The sequence below is a fragment of the Manacus vitellinus genome, unplaced genomic scaffold, assembly GCF_001715985.3.
Source record: "Manacus vitellinus isolate BGI_N305 unplaced genomic scaffold, ASM171598v3 scaffold_2_pilon, whole genome shotgun sequence".
Lineage (NCBI taxonomy): Eukaryota > Metazoa > Chordata > Aves > Passeriformes > Pipridae > Manacus > Manacus vitellinus.
This window is the reverse complement of record NW_021940208.1, coordinates 27,603,179-27,628,667: the sequence shown is the minus strand read 5'-3', so window position 1 is coordinate 27,628,667 and position 25,489 is coordinate 27,603,179. Positions and strand designations below refer to the sequence as shown.

The following is a 25,489-nucleotide window of genomic DNA, read 5'->3' as shown; positions in this document are numbered from 1 at the left end:
CAGCTGCCTTCAGGCAGTTTATAGGCTGCCAAGGAGTTTTTGCATGAAGTGTTTTTCCCATGGTGCAAAGGATATTTCATAGCCTACAGCTGCTCTGACATGAACCACTCTGTTTGTCTTGCACTGGAGCTCAGGGCTTGAGCCCTGACTGTACTTACAGTTTTGGTTTCTCCATTCCCTGGACAGCACTGTGATTTACCCCAGGAAAGCAGATCACTGTAACCTGGGAGGAAGAAGCTTGGATTAATTTTCTTGCTCTACCAGTATGGCTCTGTTTCTTTTTGCTTTTACATTATCACATGCCTTCCAGGTCTTGTCTATCTTACATTGAATTATTAGCCATGAAATCCTCCAGTAGAGATGCAGCTTCTGCTGTGAAAAAATGTTTTTGCAAGAACTTATTATATCCTTACCCTGCAAGATGCTTCTTCCAACCTTGTGAGTCTGCCAGGAGGCTTATGCTTATGCAAAGCTGTGGTAAAAACGTGTTACCCCAATGGACTTGACTCCTCTGAAGAGTTTTCTAGTATGGATTTGCCCTAAGCCTCAGCTTTTTCATTGCCACCTGGAGCTGATAGTGCTGTGGTAACACAAGAAAGTCTTAAGAGTTCCTTACCAGGGAGCTGAGTTTCATATGAGGTAGCACTGCTACTCAGAAATACTGCTGCTCCTGCCTTTACCTCTGCCCACCAACACTGAAAGGGAATAAGGGTCTCCTAATCACTTTCTTCACCTAGACACAACCATAGCCTTTTGTTGCTGACCTAATAGAAGAACTCAGTCTGACAAAATGAAGAAGGAAAAGGAAAATGCTGTTTTGGTCATGGTCATGTTTTGGTCTAGGGACTTCTTGACTTTTACAAGTGCACAAACATGGCTATTCCCTTAGTCCTGACTAGAACCTTCCTTCCAAACACCAAGCTCATTTTCCCAGTGATCCACAGAACCTGAGAAACTTTAATTTCTTTTGCACCAGATGGAGGCTTGCAGCTGACCCTACCAAGGTAGTAGCTTGTTGGAAGTGAGGAGTTTCCATGGTGGGTTGGGTGCCTTGGGAACTGCAGGCAGCGCACTGCTTGTTGTACAGCAGTGCAGCACAGCTGGGGAATGTGGGGACCACACTAATTCTGTGTGGCCTTTTTTCATCTCTCTGATTCAGTGCTCTAGAGACAGGACAGTGAATCATTGTGATCAGGTGGCACGTAGCTCCATGAAAAGAGTGCAGCTAAGTAAGCATTGATGGATACACGGTGCTAATACATGAGCAAACATTAATGGGTACATAGTGTTAATATATGATACGTATGACTGCTGGGATGGAAATGGGAGATAGTCTGTGTCTCACCTGTGCTATCTGAGAATAAAGGGAACTGAAAAGCTGTAGAGACCCTTGTGTATTTTACTTATTGGCAAAGGTCTGTTGGCCTTTGGAAAAAAGGGAACATGGTTCTGCTGTGTGAACAGTCTAACCTGACCTGCTCTTCTCTGTACATATAATAAGTAATAAATACCACCAAGACCTGTATAGTCTACATAACTTTGAAGGAATCTATAAGAATTTTTATGATTGAGTCACTGTAAGGGAAATATCTGTCTACCTGTCATAGCAAATAAGCATCTGATGTTCTGCATAACCAAGATTAAAATCAGACAGTGTACTGTACAGGAAAGGTATCCTGTTAGAAAATTGGACATAACTAATTTATGAGGGTAACTTGTGTTCTTTGTACGTTAGTAATTTGGCACCTGTTATTATATGAGTTTATGACATCACTTACTTATCCAAAAACTAAAAAAATATCACGCAAGTTCCTTAAGGTTTGGTTGGGGAAATCCCCAGACTCTACTATAAAACAAATCCTTTCTCCCTTTGCTGTCACATCTGCTGGCTGAGAAGATGAAGTGCACACAGGTGGCTGTGCTGCTCCTCATGCAAAGCCTGAGTGCTCTGGCTGGAACAACGACAGCAACTGAAGCGGTAAGATGGGGCTCTCATAACCTGAACTTTGGTGCCTTCTTGTATTCTCATGTAGGTTGCTGAAAATTCTTTCAAGGTTGCTGGAAAATTATGAGATCTCTGCATCATTTTAAGAACAGAGAAAGTTTAAAGTATTCCTTCATCCTCCCCCCCAACTAATATATAGGGACTGGGTAATAAACGTAAAAGCGAGGCACAGGTTTAAAGTCACAGTCAAATTCTGCCTTTGGTTAGATGAGTGCAACTCCCAGTGAGGATCCAAGTCGGATATTAAATGCTCTGTGTAGCTTCTAATTAATTAGCAAGGGCTTATAGCAGGAATAGATCCACATCTTTGATGTGGAAGGATTTGGGAGGTGGGAGCTTTCCCAGTTGCATGACTGCTGTCATGCTCTGAGACAGGCAAATGAAAGCCATGTTGCATGGTTTTTGTCGGGTGCTCTCCCTCTTCCTCAAAATACTGTATCTGGTTGGGCAAGAGAGAAGTTCAAAGCAGATCAAATCAATCAGAAAAAATACCACGACAACTCCAAACCAAAGGCAACATCAAATTCAGGGAGGGAGGTAGAAGAGGAAACTTTGAAAAATGTTTTTTTTAAGAAAAAAATTACAGTAGTGAAAGATCATTTTGATTTTGTACTGTCTTTTTTTTTTTTTAATTTAAAACTGGACTTCAATTGTTAAAAAAAAATGTTTGTGAATAGTTTAAAAGGTCTTTCAAATGAAGCAAAGCATTTTGGGTTTTTTTTGACCCAAAATAACTGCCTTTTGGTATTTATTAGTTAAAATTGGAGGAAAACCATTTTGGCTCCCTATGACTCTTTCTGATTTATCTGGTTTAGTCACCAACCAGAAAATTCCTGTGTGCCCCTAGTTATATTTTTTGAAGTTTGAGAGTGCTGTGGATGCAGGCAGTGAAGTCAGCATCTCCTGGGAAGGTGTTTTTATCCACTCCAGGAATGAAGAGTTGCAAAAGTCAAGATGGAGGTGTAAATATATGTTGATAAGCTGAGGATAGAAAGCTTCATAGGGAAGAAATTCCTTCTCAGTCTGCTTAGCTTTAAGTTAGTCCTCAGTTTGTGTAATTTACACATTTTGTGATGCTCCTCTGCCCAAACACTCTTAATTGCTACTAGCTGCCCCCTGTTGTGTACAGTGTAATCATGGAAGCACACAAATGACTGTTCAAGTGGGTTTATTTGACAAACTGTCCCACAAAGCTTGTTTACACTGTGCCACTCAATAGACCTGCCCTTTGCTGGCCATTTGGATTTCTCCTGGCTCAGGAATATGGTTCCAGCTGGGATTTGGGAAATGCAGAAAGACCCAGCAGAGAGTGTCCTGTTGCAAGGGAAGCCCATTTGGTGCTCTGTCTGTGACACCATTTGACATTGAGGGTGTCTTGCTCCAGTTTCCAGTCTGCCAGAGATTTTGGCAAGACCCTGTTACGGTTGACAGTGTGTTGCACCACGGCAATGCACCGTGCTCTGCACACTGTGTGAGGATGAGCTAACCCACAGTACGGGTGACAGCTGCTCTCCTTGCTGTGGCAGGAAGGCAGACATCTGCCACAGATGAAAGTTAAAGTAGTGTATATAGTCTTACTACCTAAAAGGTTCCCAAGGTGGACCTGGCTCTATCCTTGGCAGTGTGGTGTCTTTCCCCAGCACTCCCTCTCCACAGTGGGATGCTGTCACCTCCATGGTGCTAGTAGCAGAGGGACACGTTCCCCAGCAATCACAGCTCACACCCTGACAACTTGGTGTGAAAGGTGCAGTGAGTCCTGTGCTGAGAGGCTGGAGCATGAGCTGGGTAGTGAGGTACAGACATCCCTACTGGGAGGACAATATTCTCTGGATTTATGGCAGAGGGGCATGGTACTATCTTTTTAGACTGCCATACAATCTGCCAGGGCTCAGAGCCCCAGGTCCCACCTCCTGGACCGGCTGAGTGTCCCCTGCCTTGCACTGGTCACACAGAGCTTTTCTTCAAGAAGAGGTGTATGTGAAGTGAAACTCTGCTCAGGGAAACCATTGCCTCAGCAGCAGATCAGAAATGCCAATTAATTTTACAGTTGCTGAGGATGGCTCCCACAATAAAACAAAGTGCTTTGGAGAGGCAGGATGGGGCCTAACTGGTGGGGAAAGGATGGTGCCATATGCAGGAAATCACACTGAAAAAAATATTTCCTTTTCTTTCCAGACCACTCATCTCTATACAATGCTTCCTTACCTGACTCAGCCTAGGAATACGAATGGCACACTGCACACTCCGCCAAAGGTATAACCATTACTATGCTTCAACAAAGTCCAGAAAAGAACAAATTTAGGAACTTCTGTCCCATTCTTTAAATGCTACACAGTCACTCAGAGGCTTAACCCTGATACATATAAGCTAGTTAGTCTGTCTGGGAAAAGCATTTATATGTTGGGTATCCAGTATTTTAGGAAGTAGTGAATTTCTAAAATCTTCGCTACTGCTACCATGGCATTCAATGCCTTAAGTCACATCCAGAGCTTTGGCATTAACCTTGTAACTACTGAACTGGACCCCAGACATGAAGCAGGTGGGGCCCTGGGGATTTGATGGCAATGTGCCAAACAATTTGGTGATTAGCCTCCCTGGAGGAAGTCTTCTCTCATAAACTAGAACAGGGCCTTGAAACTATTTGCTAAGGAGTACCCATTTCTGGTTGCTGGGATTCAGAAAATCTCGATTCTCACTGTTCTACTTCACTATATATTATCAGCTATTTGCTGATAGAGGGACCCAAATCTGATTTCTGTGCCTTCTCGTACAGTGCTTAAGTCCACGGCCTGCAGATTTCAATGTTTGGTTTCTTTCCCTCTCTCTCTCAGTGACTGGTTAATAATATGTTTGCCTTGGGACAGATTCAATGGGTTACACTTGCTCTGAATGGTCCTGCAAGCTAGTGTCATAAACAGAGTTTGTTCAAAGAACAGCTCCAGATTAGGTTGGAGATGGTAGACAGCTTGACAGCAGATCTTTCTTGTCTAGGCTAGCCAAGTGTGGCACCTGGGATGTGTGGAGGGACCTCTTCTGAAACAGAGTTAAGTCTCTGACTCCCGTAGAGCATTTAGAAAGTTAAATGGAGTCAGGGGTCTCTCTCTCTGAGTCCAACTAGCAGGACCCAAATCTTATTCATCTCCTTGCCCAGCTGAGGTGGCTTCTGTCCCCCCCATGGTCTCTGTACTTGTCATGTGGTTTCTGTGGATCCCATTCTCTGTCTTAGGATGAGCAAATAGCTGATTCAGAATTGTAAATGTCACTAGGATACAGTGACAAATTTCCTGGTTTTCAGAAAATTGAGTAACTGCTGGCTCCCTTTCTTAATTTGAAGGGATGTGGAGAAGGAACATTTCTCATAGCTTCAAATATGTATATCTAACAGCTTAATTTTACAGGGTGAAAGTTGCTGTCAAGTCCTTGCTGTCGGCTAGGACAGTTCACTCTCTTTTAAGCATTCTGTATAAATTATTAAACTTTAAAAAACATACAACTCCACCAAAAGTAGCACACTTTCTCACGCATTTTTCTACAGGATGAAGGAAGACATTTTTGTTACAATTGTCATTTGACTGGTATTATATTTTGATTGAAGCACTTACTGACCGAAGGGGCTTTTAACTAAACATGCCTCTTGGTCTTGTCAGCATCATGATCCCAGTGTCTGTAATGTCAATGGAAGAATGGAAGCAGTTCTGTCTGCTCAGGTTTACTCTTTTGGAAAAACTGTCTCTTGGCTTAGATATAAGCTGCACTTACTGCAGTGAAGCTCTGCTTTCAACTCAAGGCTCCCTCCAAATGTCAAAAGATAATGATTGTTTTTCATAGGGAGGTTAAAAACATGAATTGGAGTTTTTTTGGGAGATCATCTGAATACATTTATGAATTTTTTTTAGCACATGAAATAAGCAGGAAATCTAGAAAACTTACTGCTATATACAGTAAAGACTGTAGTTTATAGCAGAGTGTACAATGTATACAAAGGTGTAGCACACACTGTGCTATACTATGTATAGTACACTCTCTCTTGTAGACATATGCACATATTTGTGTTATACACAGAAGGAACAGAATACAATACCTTCCATATAAAAATTAGCATGCCAGTGTGCAACAGTCTAAAAGAAGGTCCCATGTACTCACTAAGCCACATTTATTTCTTCTTTTGGTTCCCCCCCATCTGTTTCTTTTGTTATTGCTGAGCAACTTGCCATCCCAATCACGCCCATACACAGAGGACTCAGAGATGCAGAAATGTCTGACTTAGGAACTTATTTTTCATATTTTCATATTTTACATACTTGTAGCCACATCTTCGAAAATACTTGGAAACTTAGACATAATATGTAGTGTGTTCTCAGTGGGATTTTCAGGGAAAATCAGTGGAAGTTATGTGCTGGGACATTCTGGAAAGCTTCTTTTCATGTTAAATGTCTTCTGCAGTCTGTCTATGAGTGAAATTTTAAGACCTGTGGTGCTTGAACAACACAGATAAAATGACTTTTCACGCTTTCTTTCAAAATGAGATGCATGTTGTTTGTTGTGACTGCAGTAAAGAGGTTGCCAGAAGTGTGAACTGTGATCATTCCTGCTTGCTGCTGTTCTCTTTTTGGGCTCAAAGATCAAGACAGCTTTGCTGCTGGCCATCACTGTGTGTTCTGCACTGGTTTGTTGGTGAGGATGTTAGTTGAAATCACTGTGAAAAAGCAAGAGAAGTGCTGAAATGTCAGATTTCAGGACATAGTTTTGTTGTTTGCATATTTAAGAGGGAGAGAAAAAGAGAAAACACATGAATAAGACTAGTATTTCTGCAAGGCAGGAGGAGAGATTATAGAATGAAGCATGTTTAAAGAGTAAGTCTGTAGCCTTAAAATATGCAGCTGCATTGAAGTGTGTGCTAGAATATTTTAAAGTAACATAGAATATCTTTATTAAGAAATTTGTGATAGGTTTATGAATTGGGAAACATTTTGTGAGCAAACAAAAAAGAACTGCTCCAAACATACTCAGTATTCAGCCCAGTATTTATAGAATATAGTGTGCTTTGACTGTAAATTATGGCAAGATCATGAATTGCCAGCCTTGACCTTTTCATACCTCATACACATTGCTCCAGTGATGATGCTTTGAGCATGCAGACAACTGGGACAAGGCAATTCATGCTAATGGCACGGTCAATAGCTTTGCCAGCTATTCACAAAAATGGATGGGTGGACTGTGATGTGTGGGTGTTACGAGCAATATTTTGTAGGAAAATAAGAACCTCAACCTTAGGCCAAACCTGCATATTTAATTCATCACCTTTCAGTGGTGTATAATTAAATATATGTCTGTTTGCTGTGGCTGGCTGAGAAACTTCAAATGAAAGATTTTTCTTTTCAAAACTTTCCCTGTTACTAGTTCTACTTCAGTGCTTTCATCTCCATGGATGGAAATGACTAGATGATTTGATCAATTTAGATTAACAAAATAGTAAATATAAGACATAAATTACTAAGTTACTATTTTCCTGCTGTTGCCCACTTTTCTATCTGCTGGAAAAGTTATTTCATTATGTTAGGAACATTATCCATAAGATTAGGAAAGTCAGGACTATTATAGGCCTCTGTTTTTCTAATGGTAAAATCTTTACAGCAGTATTTGACTATTTTCAGAGAGATTTGTAACACTGAGTCATAAAAATTGCTAGATATTTTGAGTTCTTTGGAAGAAAAAGGTGAAAGCTGGCTAGTAATGAAGTTATTGATCTCATGATTGTCGCAACTCATATTAGTGCCAGACATTATTAGGTACTAATTGTAGAGAAGAATATTAACACTTTTTTTCTTACCAATTTGTTATTGCAGCTCTTTGCCAATGTATCCGGCTCTGTGGATGATGAGGGAACTTGCCAATGCTCTGTGTACCTGCCGGATACCACCTTTCCAGTGCAGAAGGTTGAGCAACTGGAAATTATAGCCACAACACTCTCGAAGAAATTTGAGACAGAGCTTTCTAAAGTAAGGTGTTCTTTTCTCTTAAAAATAACAGTTGCATCTTTCCTGAAAAATGGTTGCCTGGGAAAAAGTACAGCAGTCAGCACTTTTCTGTGGTGTGTCTTTCAAACCATGGGAAACTGGGCTCTGTAAGAACAAGGAGAAAGGTGATTAAATCTCTAATCTTTGACATTGTAGCATGTCATACATTTGAATATCCTCCTGTCTCTTTTCTAGGCCTTTGCAGCTAGAGACATATGGTATTTTTTGGAAGAATGATTATGTTTTTCCTCTTTTGGCTCAGTTTTATTAGTTTGTGATTGCTACATGATGCTATAGGAAGCCAAGCCTCCTGCTCTTTCATGTGTTATTATTTGTATCAAGCCAGCCAGATTGTAGGAAGGCAATGAAGGGAAAGAGGAGAAAGGTCACCACAGGCCAGAGTGAAGAAGTAGGTGAATATTTGCTCCTTCGCTGATTCTGCTCTCACAGATAAAAAAATAAAAAAAAAATAAAAATCAAATATCTTCCTTGTCAACATCTGAAGCTGTCACAGTGAGACTGCTGAATTATGCATTTCTGTTGAAGACAAACATACCTTACACTGCTTTGGCTGCTTGTTTCATGAACTGAGATCCGGTTTTTTGAGGAACTCAGGCAAACCTACACATGCTGGAGTGCACTGGGTGAACTGCGTGTGAAGACAGAACTCTGCCTTTTATTTTTTTATAGTGAATAAATATTCAGGATTCAGATTAGGTGCCCAGCAGAAAGTGTTTCCTTCAGAAACCAAGCATCTTAAGAAATGAAGTGTCCTTGAATTAATCAGCAGAAAAGGCAAAGCATTAAATTATAAATTCTAATCATTAATATTCATAACCCTCCTCTGGTATAATCAAGAACAGATAAGAAGTTATGCATAAAAAACACAACAACAGGCATGGGATCCTGTGGTAAGATCTTTCAGTTCAAACTGTGTGTTTTGAAAGAACTGGAGCTAACAGTGTAAAACATTCAGCTGTCAGCAGGCATATGAAGGACAAGTTGAAAGAAGTCCCACTGCCTCCAAGCACAGGAATTACCTGATCCCTTGCAGCATGGAGGTGTAGCTCCGAGTTAATGAGCCATGAAAATTACTGAGATTTCAGATCCCCATACAGTTCCCACTGTGGTCATTTGAAGCTAACTGCACTGGAACAGGATCAGGGGCATGATTCCCAGCCAAAAAATTGGCATGATTCGTCAAGGTGCTTGTACACCACCTTTCCCAGTCACTTGTCCTGGCGTGACCAACCTCTTACCAGTACTTTCCTCAGAATGATGCATGCTTCCTTTATCTGAGTGCCATACAGGTATGCAGAGCATCTCAAGTGCTGCTTGACCTCTCCATGTGGACAGTCTCAGATATCCTTTGAATTCAGACATCATGCTTATACATAAACATAGGTTGCTATAGATACCTAAAATTAGGTGTATGGATTTGCACCTGAAACTCACCTCTAAATTCACGGCAAGCTGAATCCCTACCCTAGACATTAATGTCTAGGTTGCCAGCTGGTGTCAGCTGGTGACAACTGTGTTGTCATCCTTCGGTGCCCAGCAGTGTACCACATTACTGACCTCAACTTTCAGTTCTCACTGCAGACAGTGAAAATTCTTGACCGTACTCAGGCTTCACTGAATTTCATCCTGTCGAGACCAATCCTCCAAGCAGTGTTACAATGCATCAAGTTGAAGTGTGACGTATACTTCAGTGTGATATGGGCAAAGAGACACATTGGGTCAGAAATTAAAATGAACAGATTGTGTTTTGGTGTAACTTTATGCGTGGAAGATTTCTCAGTTATAATGTTGTGGATTTTTTTGTAGGAAGAAGAGAGCTGTTGAGCATGGCCCTATTGAGAACTGAACTTAAGTACTCTGAGATCTTGTGATGCATCCCCATGCTCAAAAATTCTTCATGTTTTCCATATGGAAAGAATCCTCCTTATGCAATTCTGCATATTACTTTAGTCATGATAATACTCATAGAGAGAAGGAAATAATGAAATGGAGGAAAGCCAAGCATTCAATACTGATCACTATTAGAAATGATCCAGAGCAAATTCCTAGGGAATTTCATTCAGACATAACCCAGTCTCACCACAACAGTGTGAATTTCTACTGAATGCTTCCTTTTCTGACTCTCAGAATCCATGCTTTAGTTGCTCTTCTGAAACACCCTTTGAAGCTCATGGAAACTTTTCCTGGGTAAGAGCTGCAGGATTGGACCCTCTTAAGGATGCTTTCCATGCACTAGAAGTCCCAGAAAAACAGCCTGATTGACTCATTAACCTTTTGCCTGATTGTTGGTTAATTCAAAAAGCAAGGGGGTCCTTTTATAGAATCAGCAGGCAAGGAAGCTTGCAGATAAAGAGATGCTCTCATGTGCCAAGTGAGTACAAACCATAGGCTGAAAATACCAGACTAATTTTTCCTCTGTCACATCAACCTTTGCCAGCATAATTATGATTACAGAAGAAAATTAACCTTTTAAAGCAAAGCAGTAATTGGCTGCTCCTCTCAATAGAAAAGGGGAAAGGACACTTCCATAACAGGGATAGATCAGCACATGGTCACAAGGAGAAAAAATGCCTTTCAGAATATGGCTCACAATGGCCACAACATCCTCACATAACCAAAACAGGAGGCAAAAGCATGCTTGCCCTCTGCTTTGCAAAACCGGTTAACCTGTAATGGAATTCTTCTCTGTCTCAGGAGGCAGACTGCCAGCCTTGCTCCTTATGGACCTACAGAGTGCAAGCCTGCCCAAAGCTAGTGTCCTGGGCTGAGTGATTTCATGAAGTTGCTGGTTTTGTCATTTCTTTCTTATCTTCTCTCAGTCCTCCCACATTTTGTCTTTTACATCTTCATCCTGCAACTTTGTTCCCCCTTCTGTACTCTTCAAATGCGTACTGGAGAAGTGTCTTTTTGCATGCTGCAAAACCTGTTTTGATAAATACCAATTGCAGGTAAATGACGCAGTAAATGAGCATTGCAGATTTTTCCTGCCCTTTTCATTACATGAAGGTGACGATGCTTGGAAAGGAGGAAAAAACTGAAACTGAGGATTTTTTTCCCCTATATATACCTCACATGACTCCATTCCCTTCCTATACAAGGCTAACACAGGCCCTATGCACTCATCATACCCTACTTTAGGCTTTATGATAAATGTGACTGCAATCAGTACTAGTTATTGGTCTGTATCCTTAAATATAAGATACGCACAAAATTTCTGTGCCAGCCTGTCAAGAGACAATAGCCAGTCCCTAGAAGGGAGATGCAGTAGAAGAGCAGGGATTACAAGCTGCTTAAATCTATCTGCCAATAAAAGAGCAACATCATGTTCTTTTTTCAAATGATATTTCTAAAGTATGGAAACTCCTAAACCAGATCTGAGCAGGTGGTGATTTCCACGCAGGGCATTGCTATGCTTGACATATGTACTGGATTTGTCTGAAAAAGCAGTATAGACCTGTTAGAGCAGCACTGCTGAGAAAATTTTATTTGTCCAATAATTCGCCAGGGGAGATATTAGCTTAAGTTCATTGTGATGCTGGTGTGGCCCTGCAGAGTGATGGTGCTAGTTCAGGCTCAGCTGTACTCTGCTGGATGGTGTTGACATGTCCTTAAATGACCTAGATGGTTGACTGAGTGAAAATCCGCTAATATGGGAGGAGAACTTCAGGTCTGTGTCCTGCAGCATTCTGCAATCAGTGCTGAAATAACTATGTATGCCTTGTTCCAGCCCTCAGCATTTTGTCCAGGCTCTGAGGACCCTGGAGAAAACTTCACATTCATAGGTTTCTCACTAATGAATAGCCAATACTAATTCCAGCAGCCTGTTTATTTCAGTGGTTTGTGGATTTGTATCGCATTATTATTACCAGTATTACTGTGAGAAATGTTATTAATACCTAGAGAGGTTTCCTAATACCTCTATGATATACATAGCTTCACCTCTATGATATACATCGCTTCACACAGCACTGCCATTTTGTTCAAAATGGCCTTGCTTTATATTTCTCGGGCTGCACTAATATATTCTTTCTTTTTTGTTGTTGTGCAAACTCTAGACACACACTGACATTTGAAAAGTTTTTTTTGAAGATCTCTTTCAACTCCAAACTGATTTTGGTGATCACTGAATGTGTGAGGTCCAACTACCTCAGGTTTTTCCTAGAGCATTGTTTGGTTATTCTTACTGTTCCCTACCAAACAGATGATGGTGACAACTAGGAAAAAGGATCCCAGTTCTTGGCACTGTTGCCAGCCAGTTACAAGGAACTAGGTCTAAGTCTTGGTAGGCTATTATTTTTTATTCTTTATTGCAATAAATAGCTTGAAGTTTCCCTGGCTTGACCTGGGAGATCTAGAACATCCAGTGCTATTAGTCAGGGTGCTACAGCTTGTGGAGACAGTTTCGAGCAGCTCAAAGTCTGGCTGCTTCTTTAGAACAGAAGACCTGTTTCAAACTCTGATTTAAATATACGGAACTAAGCAACCTGGTTTTGGTGTATACTATGTATGTGCATGCAGAGGTTTTGTAGTGGGTTCTTTAAGATTTATAATGTAGTTTTGCCACTATTGAAAATTATACTTTTGAACAGAGGATCTACTCTTACACTTCTCCTTAATTCACATCACTAAATAACTTATGGACTTAATGGATCCTTTCTGCCCTTCACGAATTTCCATGCCATGAGCTCCCATACCTCCTCTTTGGTACACAAGGAATCAAATCAAAACTGAAAGGAATTATTTGATAAATATGGTTTTTTTGGGGGGTCCCAATCGCAAGAGCTGGTGCCAGAACAGAAAAAGGGAGGATTCATTGTCTTTACACCATGACAGAATCTTTGATGACATTTCAGAGACAATAGGGAAAAATACTGACTTTTATTTAATATTAGGGGCCCTCTGGTAGTCTAATGGTTAGGATGCGGCGCTCTCACCGCCACAGCCCGGGTTTGATTCCTGGTCAGGGAACCCCTCCGGGCAGATGGAGCTCGTCAGCCCTGTAAGGCCATCCATCTAAGAGAAGGTCACTCTAAACAAACCTACGTCCTGAGGACCTCGCTGCCACTGTCCAAGCTAGCTCGGCCCTGGCAGTTGAACCTTAGGATTAAAGGGTGGGCTCAGTTCAGCGCACACTGTGTCTCACCTAAAAAATCCACTGTGCAGGCTCGAAGGGTAAAGACCTTTCCCAAATCTTCGCTCGCGAAGACTGGCCATACCATTTAATATTAAGATAATGTGAAAATACTTGAGAAGAAAATCTTTCAGCTGAAGAAATAATAGTTATGGAAAGAACAGTGCTCTACAGAGAGGCACACATACCATCTCAGAGTATAAATACGGAGTTACTAGTGCAACAAACTAATTATATTTATTCTTATTTTTTGTGATATAATGATATTGATTTAAGGGAAAAGAGACATGACTTTTATGAAGCATATGGGAGAGAAATTATGTCTCTTTACCAAAGTGTTAAATTTTGAGGAATTAACATTTCTAAGGGAAGTCTCAAATCCATATCATATTCTTAACATTCTGCATCACAATGCTTGTGCTGTGACCTTTACCTTCGCAGATATATGTGTGAAAATATATTTATCTGGACAACTGCTTAATGGTTCAAAGACTGAAAAGGCTGCTATATAAATTACTTTAGGTAAAGCCCACAATATATTTTACACTTTCACTTAAACGAGATTTGATTTTTAACACTGTGTTTAAACATTTTCCCCCTGTCTAAAGACAAAAATCAAACCAGTATTGCCAATGTCTGACACAATTCAAATGTACACAGGGTAATGTCCTATTTGGATTCAGAGTTAATAGGAAATGAAGCTGAAAAGCTTGGGAATCCTTTGTGGCATTTTCCAGCCTCCTCTGGTTGCTTCTGAGAGATAATACACTGCATATTTCCTAATAAAATTTTCACGAACAGAAGTTCTTGGCATACTGAGGATAAAATTAGCTTACAGAGACAATATTGGCAAAGAATTAAAAAAATGGAAGACTGTGAATAATATTCTCCCTTCAGTTATCCCCAGGCATTCCTGAGGGGATTTTGGGAAACTGCCAACAATAAGCGAGGGTTAAATTTCACATTTTTTATGTATGTGATGAGAATTTCATTTACGTAGTTTATGTGAAGAATATATATGTCAAGTATGTGAAAGCTATGCATAGGGCACTCAGAAATATAATAAAGATGTCAAACAGGCTTGTCTTATTTGCTAACCTGGACTTAAATATGTATCTCTTTTTTCTTTCTTTAAGGTTAGAGAGTACTCAAAAAGGATTGAACTGTATCAGCAGCAAATTCTTAATCTAACCATCAGAGTGCAGCATATGGAGGAGGGCAGTATATCCTACACAGAACTGGACTTCCAGTTACTGAAAGTGGAAATCAGTGACCTGGAGAAACTGGTCACTCAGCTGAAACCCAGCCTTGTTGGAAGCAATGTCATCATTGAGCAAATATATTTGGAGGTATTGTCAAAGACTTAATTAGCCACAGAGGGTTCAAATATACAGTTAGTCTATTCTCTCTTTAGTGTTTAGGTTTAGGAAATGTAGCCTGTCTCTACTGCAGCTGGTGGAATTATTTTAGCATTTCATCAACATAAATTAAAAGAAAACTTGACCTTAAACGTGTTAAAGTCTTATTCCTTGATAAAAAAAGATAAGCACAGAAAAGTAAAGAAACCCAAAACCAAATGGAGACCACTCCTTTTTTGCAGAATATCTGCCTGAAAGTTAACAGTGTTGTGTAGTGTTAAGCACACAAGCTGATGAAATTACTATAATGAATATTAATTTACAGACCCCCATGCTTGAAAGCCTCTGTGCTTTAATTCAGATAATTAAAAAATCAGCTTCTCGTTGCTAGGGCAGTGGCCCAATCAATATGAAATCAAGAAGTGGGAAAGACTATCACCTTCTCAGCTGACTATAAATCACATTTTCAAAACTGTAGTTAATCACTCACCTAGAGAGAATAATTACTTCAGATGGATAGTGAAATATCACTTTCTCCATTGTCCTCTAGATCATCAAGTAGGTGATTAAAACCATTATTTATCTTTGCAAATAAAATTTCCAGATACTTTTGTAAGGCTGGAATAAGTACTTTCTATATTTAATAGGTAGTACTTGCCTATGACTTTCTGGCTATTTTTTTACTAAGTATAAAATAACACTATATTTTTGCATTCTGTTATACAACTTAGTCTTAAAGCATTTCCTTGTGTTCACATACCTCTGCTGGAAATGTCAAGTTGAGGCTGGTAGGATAAGGCCTATTCTAAGGATATTTTTTAAAACCATTTTCTGTAGTGCCTTCTGTGTTGTGATCAACCCTGCCTGCAAATACCTGTACAATAAAGTTGACATCAAGCTTGTTCTGTTTTTTTCCTCTCTAGATCACAAATCTGACTATACTGGTAAATGAACTAGAATCACTGGACAAAAACAATGTCCTTGCAATTCGTCGACAAATTACGTCCCTGCAGAAACGACTGAAAGAGTGTGAAGAGAACGCAAACAAAACTACAGTACCCCCTTATTTCCCACCAGGTAAGCATATCACATAAGAAATAACATAATACATAGTTAGACCAGTAAATGCAGGTTTCTCTTTGTTAATATAAAATACAATTGTAATGATAACCCTTAGCTGTCTTGAGTAGACAGCTCCTATTAGTTTCAGCAACGGATTCAAATGGAAAATGAAGGCAGGAGTCAAACTCTTATAGACACAGTAGCTGTTTTCAACTGGAAAAAGTTGTAATCTTCCTCTCACCTATAGTGCAAAAAGCAAATCTGTACCCCTCTTCTCTTTTTTTCCAAAACAATTACCTGTGGGAAAGTATGGGTTTTGTTCTAACCAGCTTTGATTTTTAATAGTTTCTGTGAAAGTGACCTGTGACATGGCAATATTGCTCTAATGCTGCTTGGGAAATGTGTGAGCAACAGTCAATGTACAAAAGCTGTTGGCATGTAAGCTCTGGAAGGTAACCTTGCATGAAGATTACTTTTGCTTCACAGGCAAAAGATTCTTCTAAAACAGAACGTCAAGAGACTTGGAGAGAAATTCTGGTCTCAGGGAAGTAAGTGGGAGCTGTATTACTGCTTTCAGTGGAACTAGGATTTTATCATTTTCTTAACTAGGAAAGGTTATATTCTGGGGCCTGGAACAGTGACTCCCAGAGTGCAGTTCATATAATGGTGTCAACAGTCACAAGGTGTGTGGTAATTAGTTTTTAACCAGAATAACTTTTGTCTTGACATTGTGTTCAGTTTGAAAAATCACATTGTGAGTGAATCACAGTCTGAGAAATTTTGAGAGTCAGATATGATACACTGGAGCAGACCATTCAGGAAACACTAGTTTAGATATGCCAGGTCAAGCATCCCACTTGCTAAGAGACAAGAGGATTTATCAAACTGTGTTGATCCCCTGAGTGTTTTATACACAGGGGGTTCCTTTTGGCAGAGTATTGTAAGAGCAAAAGTGCTGTGTTGTATACAATACACAGGGGAAGAATCTTGCTTTTTCACATAAGCTGGTTAGCAATCAGCTAGAGGAGCCTATAAAAAAGGACAAGTAGTGTCCTGCTTGCAAGGAGCACAGATTTGCACCTATCAGCATTTACCTTTCATCACCTTCAGGTCAGCTAATTCAAACATCTCATTGGAAAGGTGAGAGGCAGAAATACAAGCTTCCCTTAGGGTGAGCAGCTCATCACTGGGTCTTCATGGTGGTGCAGGCAGTTGCTGTTTTTCTCTGACAGAATGCACGAGTAACACCTTGTCTGGGAATCAGACAAGAGACAAAGCCAAAACAAAAACCTGTATTAAAAAATCTCAAAGCCCTTTTCTGCCTCTTAAGGAAGGGCTTAAAATGTTTCAATGAAAAAAAAACTACATGAAAGGCACCTCACTGATTTATTGAGGGTGATGGTGTGTGGAAAGGAACAATCTTGTTCTCTTCAAGCCTACAGCAAACCTTTGTTTTGATGAGAAAGTACTGAGCTTTGGAACAAGAATACTGTTTCCTTCCATGAGTGAAGAAGGAAAGGGCTGCTTTTAGGTCTGGGTGGCTGGTGTGTCTGGGGGACATAGCAGCTTTCACTAAGTGGGAAAGGGAGGACAACACTTCACAGTGCAGCTCCATGCAGGGACAGGCAAGTCGTGTCTAGAGCAGGATGATAACTCTGGGATGGATAAATGTAACTGCAAGGAATTGTGACCGGAATAGAATTATTTGCCATTGTTTCTCAGGGCATGGTAGGGAGATGGATAGAGTTTGTCTGGGACCAAAATGGTATTGCTTTAGCATTGTCTTATTCCCAACTGGTGAGCCAGCTAGCTCATGCATCCTTGCATTGTAGCAGAAATAACCAAGGAGGTCAAAATCCTGCCTGATATAACAGCTTCCAAAGACTTACTAGCACTGACGTCAGCTGAGGACAGCCTCTGGTGTTGTCTGTGAGTTTGTCTTCTGTTCACAGCAACAGGAACCTGGGAGGGGTTCCTGTGTGTGTGAGCGTATTGTCACGGCCTCCTTAAGGATGAGGGCGACCTTTAGGGTAATCTCTGCGGCTGGCACAAAGGACTGGCAGAGAAATTGCTGCAGGCTGGCAAGTTTTCTTTGTGATGGGAGATACCAGCTCTACATATAACCCAGGTGTTATGTAGGCTCAGATCCTTGCTAATCCACGCAGGACTAGTATATAGCATATGCATAGACTTTGTGTGACTGATGGGGAGCAACTCTCATCTGTGCAGAGAACTTTGTAGAGCAACTACATGTCCTGCAGACTGTATCTGAAAACACACAGAAGTAGTAAGATGTGATTGCTTAGGACGATGAAGTAAGTATCTACGAGGGCTGCATTTTCTAGTTGGTCATTTTGAAGTCTTGGCATGGATGCTCACACCTAAACCTCTGAAGCTCTCTAGCACTCATTTATGTGTTTGAACACAATTTCCATATGTTTTCTCAGCAAGCTTGAATGCCTTGAATTTCTGCCAAACCACTTGGCCTTGCCCTGCTTTTAGTTCATATTATATTTATAAAGTTTGTATTAAACTGACTCTTTGTCCTGTTTTCAGATTGCTTTTTCTTTCCCCCTTCATCCTCTCTCCTGCATGTCCTGGCTAGGCAATGTGAACTAGAGAGACCTTGGCTAATCCCTAAGATATCTAAGATTATGAGTCTAAAGGCAAGTTTAATTAAAGCTTCTCTCTTTGCATTGCTGTAGTTAGCAGCCCCTCTGACTCTGTCCCCCAAGGCTTTTGCTGCTGTATTTCTCAGAGTGAGCAGGCCTGTTCTCAAGCAACATAACAGAAACAAATCACTTGTTTCCATTTGCCCTGCCGTCTGACTGGAGAGGTGGGTGTTGAGTGTTGAGTGTAGTTAATCATCCCCCTCATCATCACTGGCTTTCCTATCTGCAATGGTTCCTGGCATCTCGCTCCTCACCACTCTGGTGGGAAGAAATATTTATCCATTTGTTTTCTTTTGTGCCGATCTCATGTGGCTGCATTGGGCAGGTATAGAGAGGAAAGACCTCAGGATGGTTCTTTGAGTACTGCAGAAGATTTTATGTCACATCTCACTGAAATAATCTAAGAGAGGGAGAGGAGAGAAGTGAGTCAGGTGAAACTCAAAGGCAAAATAGAAAGAAAAGAAAAAAGGAGCAACGTTGGGTTTTTTTCTGGCTTTTATACACTCAGAAATTAAGGATTTCAAGCTACTGGTGAATATGTCTCAGCAGGAGGAAAACCTGAAGTAGCCTAATGCTGAAACTCACGCAATTCTATTAGTCTTACAGTGATTTCAGTTTACCTATGACCCAAGTTTTCTGTGTTTTTTGAGTAATTTGGGTTGTATTTTGAACTGAATACATCCATCCACAAAGAAAGAGACATACCTAGATGTGAAGGAGCAAGATTCAGGATGGGAACAGTTCCAGGCATGGAGGAAGATATACAGCAATTGACAGGACTTTATTATACGGACTTTACAGTTTTTATGTGCTTATAAATATACACATTGTGTGTTGCCCCTATATTTATATTTCCCGGGCGTGCCCAGGCATGCCTGCTTCCCTCTCCCTGCTTCCCCGCTCCCCTCTCTGATTGGCCGGGGAAGCTGGAGAGAGGAGACAGACTCCATTCGCCCTTTCCTTACCCGGCTCCTCCCACGTTCCTCCCCCTTTTGCCTGTGTCCCTATCCCGGTTTGTTCCCCTGTTTGTCTGTCTCATGCTCCACCCCATGTTCTAGCACTTTCCCCGCCTGAATTGATAAAAAATCCCGTGCACGCCTCAATAAAAGATTCCATCTGCACACCTACCTTCTCTCCGGACCCATCCGTGCTGTGTCACGGCCCCATCCCCCCTCGGACCGTGGCACCTAGAAGCACCAGAAAAGAGCTGGCCAGTCTTTCTCTCCAGGACTTCCTGAACTGCCCCCGGAGACACATGCATTTCTCCACTGGCAGTGAAGGGAGCCGAGCTAAGGGAGCAGAACTTATAGTTGCTTTAAGGCAGGTCAGATGAACTCCAGCCCTCCCTCCACCTCATCTACTGTTACATGTTGCCAACACAGGTCTTCTTTGACAGCTGTCAGCCTGTATCTGTGCCCCGTGATAGTGGTGAAAGACTGGAGTGTCTTTGTTTGTCTTCCTATGTCAGTGAGACAGTAGGAGACAGGATGAACCTTTGCATTAGAGCTCTGTCTTCTGTATCTCAAGTCCTAGTAAGGCTGGTAACAGCTCACATATCTGGATGCAGTGGTTCATCTGATGGGACAGGAGGGTGCACATCTGGTGCTTAGGAGCATGTGTGAGAATATAGAACCATCCTGCTTCTGGTCTCTGTGCCCCTCGTGGGAGTTCCTTTAAATGTGAGTCCCACCTTGTTTCGTAATCTTTGGCTTGATAGGCCAACTGTGGTCCCTTCTCTTCTGCAATCAGATGCAGCTGCTTGGTGGGAGGAGGCTGCTGGAATGTTTTCCTGTATTGTTGGAGTGAGAAGCTGAAGTGCTCTGCCGGTGCTTCAGAGTGAAGTGGGTAAAATGAGACCCAACAGGATGTGTCTTACGTTCAGTTCTGCAGCCTGTTAGCCAAGCAATTCAGACTCACTCCAGTCCTGACAATTAGGTGCCAGCTCCTTTTCTGATAAACCAGAAGGATTAGGAGACAACTGAGCTGAGACACTGGTTCTTTGTGTAGGGAGGAGAAGTATACGTGTATGTACTTATGTTAGTCCTTCCCTTGTCTATTTGCTACATTAGCATGAAACAGAGGAAGGCAAAAATACCAGGGCATCATTTATCAGTGGCCCAAAATGGTGGAGAAAGGAGTTAAAAATCTGAAAGTTTGAATAATGCATATGGATTTATTTCAAGTACCTTCTAATATTTACAAAATTACATGACACTTTGTTTCCTTTGTGCATTTTTTCCCCACAAGATCCAGACACAGAGGCAAGTTTAGATTAAATAAACAACAATGAATTCTTCTGAACCTGTGTAAAAGACGAATCACCCCTGACTATCACAGTTCTTTTTAAAAAAAAAAAAGTGAGAATTTTTTCAAGGAATCAAAATCAAGCACATTCTCTATAGAAACTGCAGACAATTTTTGATGTCATTAAAACGGAACACGCTTCTAACTTTATTTTAATAATTCATTATTTCATAAATAAAAACCAAACAAGTGTTCAGCAGAGAGATCTCTTTAAGGGGAGAAATAATAATTTATTATTTCTTTTGTAAAAAAAGGTCTCTCTGCTGAACACACGTTTGTTTTTTATTTATGAAACAATGTATGAATTATTAAAATAAATCTGGAATTGTGTTCTGCTTAATGGCATGAAAAATTGTTTGAGGTCGCATATAGATGAGCTTAGCAGTGCTCTACTACCTGCAAGCTTCGGTGCTATAGTTTTCTAAACAAATGAAGAGTTTTAGAGCACTTAATAACCATTTAATTCTGAGATAAGTTTATTGTGATTTAAGCACAGTAATATATTGAATAGGTCACCAGCTTTAAAGAAGTCCTCATGCCAGAGTTATACATAATAGAGATATAAGAAAAAAACAGTTTCAAATGATTTATGAAGTCGGCAGACTGCAAACCATTTTGCTGCCTTAGCTTTCTTCCTTTGCATGAGCCGAGGTATAAGCACCTCCAAATGCTGGTATCTGTGCCAAGTGCTGAGGCCACATTACCAGACATGCTACTGCCATTTCCAGAGATACAGCCTGGACAGCCATACAGCAGTGCCTGCCTTGTGTGCTATATTTGGAAATGAGATTTCTGCTCCAGGGCCTCATCCTTTGTAAAGCACTTAAGTGAATGCTTAAATGCTCATCTGCTCTGAGCCAGGAATGCTGATTTCTGTTGATTCTTGGTGGTACAAAGAGAAGCAGTATTCAACCGGGGTCATGCCATGTTTCAGCTGCAAGAATCTCAGGACACAAAAGGGTCTGGGGGAGGAGATGGGATTGTTTACAATTCATGTCACCCTCTCTGCCATCAGCTGGACACTCAGTGATGAAGAGCTGCTCTCATGGGCAATACTGACTCCAAGGAGGTTGCCAACATGGCCTGGGGACACAGGGATTTAGCTCAGCATAGTGATTAATATAAAACTGCTCCTCATCTTCCTCACAGATGTTGAGAGGAGGCTGCAGGTGAGTTACCTGTCCCTCAGGTCACAGTCCTTAGCACAAGACCGCACAAAACTATGAAGAATGAAGGTGTAAAGTAGGGGAAGCAAAGAAATACTGCATTTTGATTGAAAAAGAAGACATGAAGAGCTTCACTGCCCAAATTGACTTTACACCTTGGCACAAATGTTACCCACTTGCTTGGACATTACTAACACTCAGAATACAGGTTTCCTTGTCCCAGAGGCACAGCACCTTTCTCCTGGGCAAAACAGATCAGAAAGAGGTTTCTCTGCATTTGCAACAGTCCATTTTTTTCACCAAATATCTTGTTTACCAGTGTTTTTCCAAGTACAGTGCTTCATATTGGTCTGTCTCTATGTTTCCTTCTATCTGTGGAATGGACTGTGATGTCTTTGAGAACAAAATGTCTCCTAGGTTTTTTCTATCAATGGCTTTAGGAAATTCCAGTTCTTCTTCATAAGTATTGTCTGGCCTTGCTTAGGGATGGTCAGCTTTGAGGACAAAAGGTAAATTCTTTCTCTGTTATTTCTCTTTGTGATAAGACAGAAGTTATTTATATGCCAGACATCACTTCATATGACTGAGCTTATGAGCCATTCTTTTTGTAGAAGCTGTAAGAAAATGCATGGTTCCCATACAAAGTATTAAAGCCTAAAAAGATAATCTTGACTTTCATCATTGACGCCATAGCTGGCAGTGCATGGATTTCCTGTGTTGAGGGAGTTATTATTAACATCAAACAATTGTGGTCATTAATTTATTCATTAATTGATGTGGGAGGCTTGGGTCTATTCATGTTATACTCCATCTTTAATAAGAAAGACTGTCTGGTGTCTAGCGCGCCCTAATGAACTGGGAAACATTGAAATACCACTAAGCTTGTGAGCTGGTACCAATCACTTGACATCTCTGTCTCCATTACCTCAGGGGAACACACTCTTACAAAGAAAAATCTGGGACACTTTTGTGGCAGTAGTAAAAAAAGCTGATATTAACATTTGGAAAAACGCATGCTAGTTTTTGCCAGTGGCAGCTTCAGACTCATCAGCAGCCCATGAACACTTCTGAGTGCAGGATTTTTACCATCAGTGACTTATAGTACTGAGAATTTGTCAGGAAACAGGAAAGTCACTAATTCACCATAAGTAAAAGGAAACTATTTCTTGTATTTAAATTAAATTTTCCATGATCCTGAAAATGGTTTTGCTGTTGATATGTGTAAAACAAAGCTGTTCTGGTTCAGCTTGAAGTCGTATTTTTTTCCAAGTCACCTCACATGAAAACTCAGAGTAATATCAGTCTACATTTCCTGGGTTGTGATTGTTACTGTCTGCAGATTTCTTTGAGGGCCTGAGGTACAAAGCACCATGTGGCTGTGACGCAGTGTTGTAAAGCTGTGATTCTGACAGCAGAATGCTAATCTGAAATGTGACTCTGGAATTACTGCTGCTGCTGCTCCTTCCTTCCTCTTTTTTCCCCATTGCCCAAGCTTTTGGTTCCACTGAGGTAGAAAATAACCTAAAATGCTTCTGAACTTGTATTTTCCAAGGGATCTCCTAGTGTATCAGGCTGGCCAACATCAAATGGGTAGAAATAGAAATCTGTCCCTTGTATGGAACAGCACAGTGAGCACTTATTTTCTTATTCTTCAAATAACTGTAATGATATGTACTCTGTTTTCTATTGTTAAATTTTTTGACTCAACTTGGAACACTGAGTGCCATTCAGTTGCTGACCTTAGCCCGAAAGGAATCTTTTACACATGAAGCTATTCATTTATGTCTGTGTTTTGCCACAAAGCTAACCTCTAGTAAGCCCAATCTAGAGGCTATGGTCTGCAAAACCTCTCTCCTGGTAATGACATTTGGAAAATCTGTTTGCTTTTTTTTTTCTCTTTAATTGCAGGTACCTGCATTCATCGTGGACTGCTGAATGTCAGCCAGCCCTATGTGGTAAAGCTGAACTGGAGAGGATTTTCCTACAAATATGGCTCCTGGGGTAGAGATTACTCTCCCTCTAATCCAGAGGACGAAGTCTATTGGGTTGCACCATTGAACACAGATGGGAGATACTTGGAATACTACAGAATTTATAATTCCTTTGATAATTTGCTGCTGTTTAAACCCACGTATGAAAGTAGAATAACCTATGGGGAAGGAAGTGGTGCTGCTCTTTATAATAACTATTTGTACTATCATGCTTATAATTCAAGATATATGGTGAAGCATGATATAAAAAGAAACACACAGGTTTTGAGGAAAGAGCTTCCAGGTGCTGCTATTGGTAACCGTTTCTCCTATGCAGGTGTAGCATGGCAAGACATAGATTTTGCCGTGGATGAAAGTGGGTTATGGGTAATATATTCAACAGAAAATAATGTAGGCAACATTGTGATTAGCAAACTCAATGAGACCACACTTGATGTGCTAAATACTTGGCAGACAAGACAGTACAAGCCATCTGTTTCCAATGCTTTCATGTTATGTGGTGTTCTTTATGCCACAAGGCCATTGAACACTAAGAAAGAGGAGATCTTCTACATGTATGACACGAGTACTGGCCAAGAAGATAGAATTAGTGTCATTATGGATAAAAAGTTAGATACAATCCAGAGTATTAATTATAACCCCACAGATCAGAGACTGCATGTTTACAACGATGGTTACCTTGTAAGCTATGATGTGACCTTTCAGCCTTAGTACCCTAGTGATATATGCATGTGATAAAACTGGCAGCAGCTAAAATGAGAGACCCATTATGCCTTTAAACAGTGCTATTGCCAGTTTAGAGTTCATCTGGTCTGATGTACTGTGTCTTTGGGTGTCATATAGTTACTTATACTCTTTAAAGGGATTGCCTGCTCTATTTGTTGCTAGTATTGCTGGCAGCAGTGTTTGGCACTACTGGGTTCTTTAGGTTTTGATTAGTGTTTATTGATGCTCGGTGCTTTACAATTGTCCTGCCTCTGAGGGTTGATTTTGTGTATAGATTTAGTGCATCTTGTTTGCAGAAATAGCTGGGCACAGCCTGTCTATTGACCAAGAAGCTAGTTACCCACTGGTTTGCATTTGTCAGAGTAACACAGGCAAGGCACTCAGAAACTGAGAATGAATTTCCACTTATCTTCATCAGAGTGAAATAAGGCCCCTTCTGTCCCACTCTGCTTCATCTAATAATTTCTTGTGTCTAAACCTGGTCTTACGAATGTCTTACTACAATTCAGTCATGTACTCCATTTTCCTGGCAGTACAAAGCAAGAGACATTGTTTTCCTTTCCTTTATGCTCTTATAAGTTGATGCAAATCTTTCCATTGACTTTATTGGCCACAAGCAGCTCTTGGTATATATAATGCATTGCCATAACAGACATGTTATTAGATGTGCCTCTTTTCAGCATTTTTGCCATTCTGTAATTAGATTCCTGAGAGCCTTGTTAGTCTAGGGTCCAATTTGTTCTCTGGGTAATTCTATCTTATAGCAAAGTAAGAGGTCTTGTGGAAAACAGGAGTCTGGTCAAACTAATTCAATATTATGATGTGGTTTTGTTTTTTTTTTTTAATGGGTATTGTGTGATAGTTTCTGAGTATGTGCATTGTAGCAATGTCTTATTTTCATAATTTCAGAAATTCAGAGCTCTGACTAAGAAAGCAGTTCATGTGGTTCATTTTGTGCTTTTACATATGCAACTGTGTCTGTACCCTCTAATAATCAAAATCAACACATATACAACTGATTGTTTTTGTTTTAATA

The 25,489-nt window shown here is 40.6% G+C and overlaps 1 protein-coding gene across 1 annotated transcript; it reads left to right on the top strand.

The window, feature by feature from the left end:
* Nucleotides 1–1,874: 1,874 nt before the first annotated feature.
* On the top strand, nt 1,875–24,525 carry OLFM4 (olfactomedin 4). The gene is made up of 6 exons (XM_018071042.2): nt 1,875–1,978; nt 4,181–4,258; nt 7,852–8,004; nt 14,311–14,523; nt 15,456–15,609; nt 23,645–24,525. Exons 1-6 carry the CDS (start codon nt 1,898–1,900, stop codon nt 24,436–24,438), a joined length of 1,473 nt encoding a protein of 490 aa, XP_017926531.1. The 5' UTR covers nt 1,875–1,897; the 3' UTR covers nt 24,439–24,525.
* The last annotated feature ends 964 nt before the right edge of the window (nt 24,526–25,489 follow it).

Coding starts and splice junctions, on each gene's coding strand:
- OLFM4 (XM_018071042.2), top strand. CDS start 1,898: ATGAAGTGCACACAGGTGGCTGTGCTGCTCCTCATGCAAAGCCTGAGT. Junction 1,979..4,180: donor CAACGACAGCAACTGAAGCG/GTAAGATGGGGC, acceptor TTTTCTTTCCAG/ACCACTCATCTCTATACAAT. Junction 4,259..7,851: donor CACTGCACACTCCGCCAAAG/GTATAACCATTA, acceptor TTGTTATTGCAG/CTCTTTGCCAATGTATCCGG.